Source organism: Dromaius novaehollandiae, chromosome 11 (genome assembly GCF_036370855.1).
Source record: "Dromaius novaehollandiae isolate bDroNov1 chromosome 11, bDroNov1.hap1, whole genome shotgun sequence".
Taxonomy (NCBI): Eukaryota; Metazoa; Chordata; class Aves; order Casuariiformes; family Dromaiidae; genus Dromaius; species Dromaius novaehollandiae.
The window spans coordinates 18,339,939-18,349,810 of NC_088108.1; the positions used below are offsets into that span (position 1 = coordinate 18,339,939).

The 9,872-nt window shown below is 35.7% G+C and overlaps 1 protein-coding gene across 2 annotated transcripts in view; it reads left to right on the forward strand.

Moving 5' to 3' along the window:
• The window catches only part of PCDH11X (protocadherin 11 X-linked), a 539,473-nt gene extending 533,859 nt beyond the window's left edge, over nt 1–5,614 (forward strand). The window contains exons 7-8 of one of the 2 annotated variants that reach the window (XM_026097616.2): nt 885–1,124; nt 2,176–5,614. In XM_026097616.2, the coding sequence (XP_025953401.1) occupies nt 885–1,124; nt 2,176–2,207 (272 nt within the window). In that variant the 3' untranslated portion in view covers nt 2,208–5,614. Of the gene's footprint in view, nt 1–884 lie in introns of both variants that reach the window. The other variant, XM_026097615.2, reaches the window with a different exon arrangement.
• Nucleotides 5,615–9,872: the final 4,258 nt, after the last annotated feature.

The window sequence follows — 9,872 nt, forward strand, 5'->3', positions numbered from 1 at the left end:
GAAGACAGATATTAAAAATATGTACGTATCTTTCATTGGAAAAGAGATGCTCCTCAATTTTGTGAAGACAACACAATGAAAAGTCCAATCAGAATTTCATCATCTCCTCTCATACATTTAAAGCCTGAATGTAACAAGAGAATGTAAAATTAAAATACACAATATGAAAATTATTTCAAGGAATTATTTGTAGAATTTTAATTATATTAATTTGAATTTACACAACATGGCAAAGTCACAGTCCTTTCCATGAAACAGATCAAGAATGTTTATGAATTGTAAACTATGTCTTTCAGATTTAGTAGCTTACTTTGCCTTTGAACAAATTATTATTTCTGTTATCCTTTTTCAAGGGCACAAACCTTGCATCTATGCAAGAAATCTGATTTGATTCCCAGTAAGCTACAGAGGTTACAGCTTCTCTTGCTATTACCCTTTGATTTTTCAAGGTTTCCAATATCGAATGCATGGAGAAATCAATTCTGTTTAAAATAGCTGTTACATTGTCTTTTGTTTTTAAAGCTTCTGAGTTCATCTTTGAAGCCAAGTGGCCATGTGTCCAAATTAAGTTCGCTTTGCCTTAAACAAGGCAAAACGAACCCAAAAATCCGGCTTTAAAAGAATTTTTAAAAAAATACTGATTTTAATCATTATAGTGTTTTCAAGTAATTGTATGCAGATCTTCTATAGAATAGTGGTAAAATGCTTTTAGCTTTATTATACAAGTGTTAATTTCAAAAAGGTAAAGGTCGTTGTAAATAGAACATATAAGGGCTTTAGTTACATGGCTATAACGGTGGTATCGTCTGTTCATAAAGCACTAACTTTTTTTCTGTTCAGTCTTTGGAACTCTGATAGTTTCTTGTGTTTTTCCACCCTCCCAGCTATCGAAGTCAATCTCCAGAAAGCCCTGGCTGAAGCCTCTGAAACCTGCACACAGGAGTGTCTCATCCTAGGCCACTCTGACAACTGCTGGATGCCTCCTTCTTTGACACAGTACCAGCAGTCCAACACTCCTTTGCCATCATTTGGCTTCCAGCAGGGTTGGGGCCGAGGAGCCAGGCCTGACGGACGACACACGCTTGGACGGCCCGTTCCCAAGGACGACCCGGACAAAGGCCAAGGTGGGCCACGGCCCCAGTTCTACAACACCTGTGAAAGACACTGCGCCAGTGAAGATCCTGTCAAAGTTATTCCCCTGGCAAACTTCACTGCATCCCACCAGGCACCAGTGTCTGGGAGTAGCACTACGTTTATACATGAGCACCAGCTATAAATGCATATCTGACAAATCCGCTATTTTAGGCTTTAAGTGTAACTGTATATAGTCACAGCCTAACACTGTTTCTAGTGCATATACAAACTTGTTAGGCTTGTGAATATTTATGTATATAGAATTCTAAATTGAATTTGAAAAGCTAAATCCTTAGTACTTAGTTAAAGGAAATTTACCTTAGTTCTTGGTAAAGCATACAAAATGGGGAAGAAAACCCACAACACAAAACCAATCAAAAGAAAAACACAAAATCCTGTTTGTTGCATTTTCTTATATGGGTCATCATAGTGCAAATATCCATTTGCACTTCTTCTTGTTGAAAGTAATTTCTTAGTACAGTTTGGGGAACATTACAATCTAAATATAGTAATATAGCTTACTCAAATCAATCTTTTCTGTGTTACTTGTTATAATTTATAACATGTTCATAAATTTCACCTTCCATTCCCTTAGCAGATAGAGATCAAGTGGGTAATTTTTCATTTGGTTACTTTACATAATAGAATGAATAAAATGCTAAAATCTAATTCTGAGGAAGGATGGTATACCTTTCCTTCAAAATTTGTCTTTTACATAATTAAGAAGGAAAATGTATTCAAAGACATGGCAACTGCTTTTTTTTTTTTTTTTTTTTAAATTAGGTCAATCTACAGGTATCTGTTCTTTGAAAAAATGCAATAGATGAAATGGAAAGCTCTTTTGACTAGGCTTTTCTATGTGAAAGAGAACACTACAATCAAATGATATAGAAGGTCAAAACTTAAAAATTATAAATATTTTTTTTTACTTTCCAAGATTTTCCTTTCTACAATAATGCAAGGAACAATGATACGTATTATGCTTTTCAAGCCGTAAGTCTGTTGCTAATTTTTTTTTCTTTTTTTTCTTTTATCTTGTAGAGCTTGCTTTGGCTACTGTTCCTGTTAGTTGAAAATTACACGGGCACTGCTGAAAACAGTAGGAAACTGGGTAGTCTTTTTGCTTATGTGATATTGTGGCTGTAAGCTACTGGTGCTTAAAAGAATATTATAGTGATGTATATGTTTGTTTTACAGCTATAATGACCTGTTGCAAGTATTCAGTAAAAAGTTAGCTATAATATTATTTACTTTAGCCCCAGCCTTTTATATGAAGGCGTTCTTGTCACTGTGGCTTAGTTTATTAGAGAAACACCAACATTACTCAGCAAAGAAAGAAGAATCTAAGTAATGGATCCTGAATGGATGTAGCTATACATACACCCCAATTATATTATTTGATAAAGTCTCAAAGTGATGCTCTATAAAGATTAGGTCTTTTTCAATGTTCTGTGTACTGAAGGATGCATTGTTGATGCTGGGGGTGGGGGAAGCTAGTAGATTCCGCAGTGGATGCAAAGGAGATGCTTTTCTTAGGTGAAAAAACATTTTTTCTTCTAGTACTTTTTTGCTTGTTAGCCATTTCATCACGTACAGTGTGTACATACCAAGAAATTTTTTCCTTAACAAAACTAGGTAACTTCTAGTTTATTGCGACATTAAATGAGACAATCGAAGTTGTGTGGAGGGAAAAAAGACAGTGTGTGAATATTTCCTATGGATAGAACTCTATGTAGGCTTCATACTGTAACTTAAATCTGTAATTTATAAACAAAACTGTGTGTAAAAATGCTGTAATATTAGCTGCTTGTAAAATTTACAGAAGTTCAAGTTGTTGAGGGTTTCCAATGAATGCTAAAGGAGCTTCTCTTATGTGCCCAGCAGGTATAAGTAGCTTTATATATCGTCGTCCCCACTGTAAATCTATTCAAATCACCTTTAGATTTAATGTGAAAATAAAAGAAACTTCACTTTTAACCTACTGATAGGGTTTAATTAATGAACATCAGATTATCTAATGATGTACTTCTTTTCTTTTTTCTTTTTTAATGTATTTTTCAATAATGTTTAGAAAAGATGTGGCACACTGGCTTCCAGTTGCATGTAAATCCTGGAAAACATATAAATCCTTTGGCTACTGACACACAATAGCTGACACAACTCATTTCCAATTCCAGGACAATTAAAAATTTGACAAATCAATTCACACCTAATCTATACAAGGCCCTCGGTCATTTGTTTTGGAGACATCATGATGAGAAAATTCAGCAGTTTTTTTCAGAGATAAACTTATCTGTAGCTGACACAGATTTACCAAACATATTAATTCTGCAAAATTTAGAGTAAGGCTGACATGTAATGCTTACTGTTTTAAGCAGAGGAGTTGTTTTTTATTACAGAGGGCTGTCATAGCAAATGTTTACAGAATGTGCTGCTGTATTCAAAAACTCTTAACTTTTTTTTCTGTAACATTTCCCCTCTAGCTGAAAATTGTAATTGAAAATTTTTGGCAAAGCAGTTAATTTTGACAATTATGGATTTTCATAGGTAAATCATAGAGGAATCAGAATTAGATTTTTTTTCTTAGAGAAAAACAACAAAAATAAATTTTGTATTTGAATGTTTCCTTTTTTTCTTTTAAAATATGGAAGAAATTAACCCCCTTTCTCCAAAAATGACAAAATCAGCCAATCAAAAACTCCAATATAAATTGCTTTAACAAAAAACAAAGATGAATCTGAAGATAGCAAGCGGTGAAATGTAATATCCATGAAAATGTGTTATGATATTCTGACATTCTGTCAACAAGGTACAGAATAATTGTAACTGTAAATACACATTGTATCAGGAGTTAAATTATGCCCTCATTTTTTATATATTACATATTACATATATATATAATATAAAAAACTGTGCATTTGAGGCAATGTTTCTCTAAAAAACATTCAAGTGGCATGTCAGTATCCAGAGGAATATAACATTACTGTAGACTCTTTACACATCTTGCCATATATATAAATAATTTATCTAGTACATAGATTGTATATTTTTGTGTATTTTTTTCTTTAGTCATTTAACTTATTTTATCTTTCTTGTGTGAATTTGTGGAGAAAACAATCCTATATACAGTATACAGTAAAATGGTAGTTAAATGATTAGATTGTTTCATACAGTGTAACAATAAAGGAAAACCTTTGCCTTCTTCAAAGTAATGTGTCACACAGTTTAGCCTAGATTCTTCCTCCCCCCCCCCCCCGCAAACTTGATACATGCTTTTTGCACCTCTAACTTTTGCATCAAAATATGGGTAGTAGTGGCAGAAAGAAAAGTATATTTTTCCTATTGTAAAACAGTCAGTTAAAAAAAATGAACAGAATTCAAACTGTTAGAAGCAAAATATGCTGTTTCTTTGTTTTCCTAAACTGCGCTGTACTCTGAAATGTAACTTAATTCTACAGAGGGAATAATTAGGAATGTCTGCTAGGCTAGACAGAGACTCCTGAGCACCTGCTCTCTCTAGGCTGTGAGCTGGCAGGATGCAGGCCATTTAGCTAATTATCATGGCAATGAGCCCACACTAATAGGACCTGAGAGCTCATGAATGTTAAGTCGAGCTAGGTGTCATGCTAACATCAGGTATGTGGTTCTGAATCAGGCTTGGTCTTTTTGTTCGGCTTAGAGCTGGAAAAGTACAGCACTTTGTACCATATATCTGTTCCCCCAGTGTGTGTAGATCTATTAGATTTTAAGAGAATTAGAAGTTTGCTCTGTTGTATTCTGAGCAAGCTGTAATCCAGTGTGGAACCACATCAGCATCAAGCTGCTATTATTACCCTGCTTCCAGTGTGGTCAAGCCAAAGCCAGTAGACCTAGAGAAGTTTCAGTAACTAATGAGCGATTAGCTCAAGGTTATTTGATTCAAGCTTACTTGGCTGATATTTAATTGACAGAGAGCTTATAAAGCTTGAAAATTTACACCCATCTTGCCTGAATTTGTCTTCCACAGTTTTAGCTCAAGTTTTTCTTTTGCAGCTTTAATACCAATCCTTAATAATTATCAGTTAAATTATTACATGGCCATTTACTGCCATTATTTTCTTGAGTAAATAATGAGGGAGCGCAGACACAAAGTAAAGTTGAAGGCAAAGATTTTATTTGGTATACATAGGAAAATTGTGTATAACTTATGTTATCCCTAGTGAAAAGAGAGATTGACGATTTCTTGTAAATATTTGAGTTTGTATTTCTGGGAAATCTCCCTGCTCTATGGCATACTACAGGATCTGAGAGTGAGCAGTGTATGTCTGTGTATCAAAACAGCCCTAACCACACTTGACAGATCATGCAGTTGGACATCATATGCCACAGTCCAGCAGCATTTAAAGTCTAGTAAATTCGCAGTAGTTCTACTTCAGGTTTCTGTACAGCATGTTGTCTTGTTAATTACAATGCTTATTAATAAACTAGATCCACAAAAGCAGTTTCCTCCTTTGTACTGTTTTCTTTGTGTTCTTGAAAATAAAGGTGTTTAAAAGTATTCTTCCAATTACATTGTCAGCCATTTCCAGCTTTCCAAAACTCATTTCTTTGTAAAGCCCCAAACTTTGTAAGAAATTCAAGAAAAACTTAACTTCCCTTGCAGTTTCTTCATACAGCTGAGTTGGCTTTTCGTAGACAGTGGAACTATTCACACGCAATGTGTACACCAGTGTAGGTTTATATTATCAGAAGTACTTTCCTTTCCTGTGTCACCTCTCTTCACCCTAGCCCCCAACTTCTACTATGCCTCTGATGCACTTATTTATTGAAAATCATTACAAGCTGGAGGCAGCAGTGTTTGTGGGTTTTGTTTTTTTAGAAAATAAGTTATTTCTGATTGAGAGAACATGATTTTTAAGTTGTTGAGCTAAAGGGATTATCATCTCACCATGAATGTGATATAATGAAACAACAGTGAAAGAAGGAACAAGTAAACTAAGTTTTATGTATTTCCTGAATGATTTAAGTGCATATTAAAAAAGTAACTCTTCTTATAGTTGTTTTTAACATCCAGGCAGTAATATCTTATTTGATCCAGTTATGCTTTTGTGGGTATACCTTTCTTGTCTGCTTGACCATTTTCAAGCAGGGAAGTAATACTCTTTTTGGCATCAAAACTGTGTATATTTCTTTCATGGACAATAAGTATTGAAATATTAAAGGTTATTCTAAATAATATATTCAGCCACCATCTTAAAAATGTAATGGATAAAATCTTCTGGAAATGGAGATTTTTTTCCTGGTTTGGATTGTAAATTCTCAAGCTGGGCTCAAATAATGTTTCAAAAAGCAACCCCAGGATGCAATGAAACTATTTGGAATTTCACAAAGATCTGATAAACCAGCTTTAAGAATAATGGTGCAAGACAGAGAGAGGCAGGATCTGAAGATCTGCTTAATTTTAACATTGGTGTGGTTGTGCAGAACTCTGCAGTTTCCTGGAGTCCTTATTGTAACAGCCTTGGTGAAGAACTCTTGATCTCATTTCCACCTGAAAACAGCTAGGAAGAGACTGGTAAAGATCTGATACAATGAATTCCACATGAAGGATTTTACATGCATGAACAATGTATCGTTGAAGGGTTACAACACATAGGTGCGTTTCTGTGGATAGACTTTTCTTCAGTGTGAAAGATCCATATATTAGTCTGGAATATAATAGTTTAGATTAAACTGTCAGAAACTCTGCCAAGTCTCACTGTAACTGAGTTTGCCATCTTCCCCATTAATGTCCCATGTTTTTGCTTTCCTCTCTGTGGGCACAAAGGAATACCCAGTGCACCGAGATATATCTTACATCTATCTGGGCAGCCAGTGAGGTCTGTGTAAGTAAATTCGATCATGCCAGCTAAGATCTTCCCCTCATAAGTGGTGTTTTTTGAATGCCAGTGAAAGAAAAAGAAGAGACATAATGCTTATGACATAATGAAAGCATCTTCCAGGAAAAAAGGCTTGGTAGAGCTTCATAATACTTAGATTAGAAACTTACAACTACATTTCATGACTGCTACAATTACAAAGCAGTGAAAAAGGACATTCAGCAACTAGGGAATATTGGCAACAGAAGAGGACTGCAGCATTGCTGAAAGATGCTGAAGGTAATTGTCTCTAATATCAGTAAGAAATTGGCTAATCAGTAAGACAGTAAGTGAAGCTTTGGCTGCTAGGGTGGTCTACAGCTAAAGCATATTATAAAATCTAGTAGGATATTCTTTAAATCATATTTGGAATAAATGTTATTTTCTGTACTTTCAGTGATTCTTTTTTGCTGTACCTTATGGTAAAATTAGACGGACCAGAGCTTCAGCTGGTTTGACCAGACTTCCAAGTGGGAAATACTATGAACAGTTCTTGTATAAGGTAAATTCAAAAAATGGTAGGTAAGTAAAGGGGAATCTGATGAACATTTTCTCAAAGCATGCAAAACAGTAAGTTTGCCATTTTAACAAGTGCTTGTATCAAAACTGCTTAAAAAAAAAAAAGATGCACAAGTTTGCTAGGAAACATTTCTGTCTGTGATTAAATTTGATGCTCAGCCATTGTCAGTCAGCACTGGAAATAAGACTTATTTGCAAGGGCAAACCTAATGCAGATAAGGAAACAGTTCAGGGTCTAAACCATAAAAGTGTGGGTCACACTTAAGGCACCTAAGATACATGAAGTGCATAAAAACTACAAGTTTGCCATGTTCACACCAAACTGTCATCTTACCAAACAGTGTATGACCCATAAGAATAGTTGAAGCAGAAACAATAAGAAGGCTAGAGGGAAATGAGTAATAAGCACAGAACTAAAATTGTAACTTTAATAAAATGAGTAACTGCTAGCCTGGGAGTTCATGGCATTTCTTAACTCACCACAGTTTTATGTTCAAGTCAAGTTACCATACGTTTAGGCTGCAGCTTAGACTGCCTGGATACATTTTATAGATACCTCACAGTTTATTTAAAATTGATTCTTTATCTCACCTTCTTTTATAAGAAAGGAAAGGAGAAAGCAAATCATCTGCCTTCAAAGTAATTTTAAAATAAACACACACATTCTGTATGAAGATGAGCAAAGACTGAATTCATCCATTTCACAGAAAAAGCATATTCATCAGTGTAATTCTCTACCCTAGACACGCACTTCAGCATCTTTGGAGTAAAAGATTATTCATTCTTTAAGTGAGTTCATGTTCCAAGATGTTGTGGTCCTGACCTCTTCTGTGTGACCAGAAAGCTTTCCTTTCTAGTAGCTGTGGAGGGCCTGCCTTGTCTCCTGCTTGGTATTTGGTCATATAGAGCACATGCACTGTTGTTTTAAGTCTGTTGACAGACAGCACTCTGATTCCGCAATAGTTCCTAGTCACGTAGCTAGCTATTCATTGAATTCTTCATATTTAAAAGAGAAAACTTTGCCCAAGGCCTCTTTTCCGTTGTATATCACCTGTGAGGATAACAATCCTTCAGTATCCTTCATTCCAGATGCCAATATTGCTTAGGCAAAAGCCACATGTTTGAGAAATGCCACATCTGTAAGTCACTCAAGTTTTGATGGAGGCATGAATGAAGTCTGTATGAAAGTTTCTTTCCACCTGGGGTTCTTCACAGCCCTCCTTGATAAGTCTAAAGATTCCTGGTGGAAGTCTCTCTCCGTGAAAAAGGAGGTGATGTGTTCTCTGGCAGGAAGGGCACCTTCCTTCTGTCTGTGAGGGTGACACTACCAGTGGCTCTCACCAGTAAAGACTGAAGAATATGTAGACCCATGTAATCAGTCTTCTTCTTCTATAATCCTCTTTAGGAATAGTGTCCTTCTAGAAAAATGCCACATTTTTGTCAAAAGTAGTATCTGAGTTTTGTCTTCTGATTGCCGTCTGAAAAGTTGTGCTTTTAGGGAATGCTCAATGTGCATCTCCCACCTTCCCTGTCAGGTGGGCTCTCATATTCTATTTCAGAAATGCCCCAGGCTGTTTCTGTCAACAAGTGAGAGACCTAGGGGTTGGCTGTGTCTACATTTGTCTGTTTTCATATTCCATGTAGAAATAGATGGATTTTATGCAAATCTGCTACAAAACCACTTCTGTGGCCATGCTGGAAATACTTGGATTCTTGACATCTGCTGTGTAGCTCTATTGCGTGCCATAGTTTCACCAAAATGCTGCAGCATCAGTGGCAGGTGCAGTGTTCGAAAACCATCTCTATCTGTGAGAAGGACTCCAAGACATCCTACTTAGTAATTTGCAGTGAGGTAATTGCTTGTTAGAATGCACGTATGGACTTATTAAGAAGGAACATATATTTACCAGTAACAGGCAGTTTGGGAGATGTGCAGCCCATATGATCATTTGGTACCCTTTTGCCTTTTCTTTAGGTTCCTTCCAGGTGTGGCCTTAGGACTGAGATGTAGTTGATTGAACAGCAGCTAGTCTACTCCTCCTTAGAAATGCTATCTATCAAGTAGAAGGAGGACCATCTACACTAAAGTAAATTCTCTCTTATGTGGTGGTGAAAGTCACATTTTAAGAAGGTATATATGGACTCTACATCTTGAAAAATACTGGTTATCTCCAAGTGATCTTTTCCTGGTCCTTTTACTGATCAAGCAAAAAAATATATCATGTCTGACTACTACAATGAGACTGAAGATATATTTCCATTTCTTTTTATTGTTTTAGTGGTTATGAGGTCTTTTGATGTTGTTTAATTTCATACTTAAAG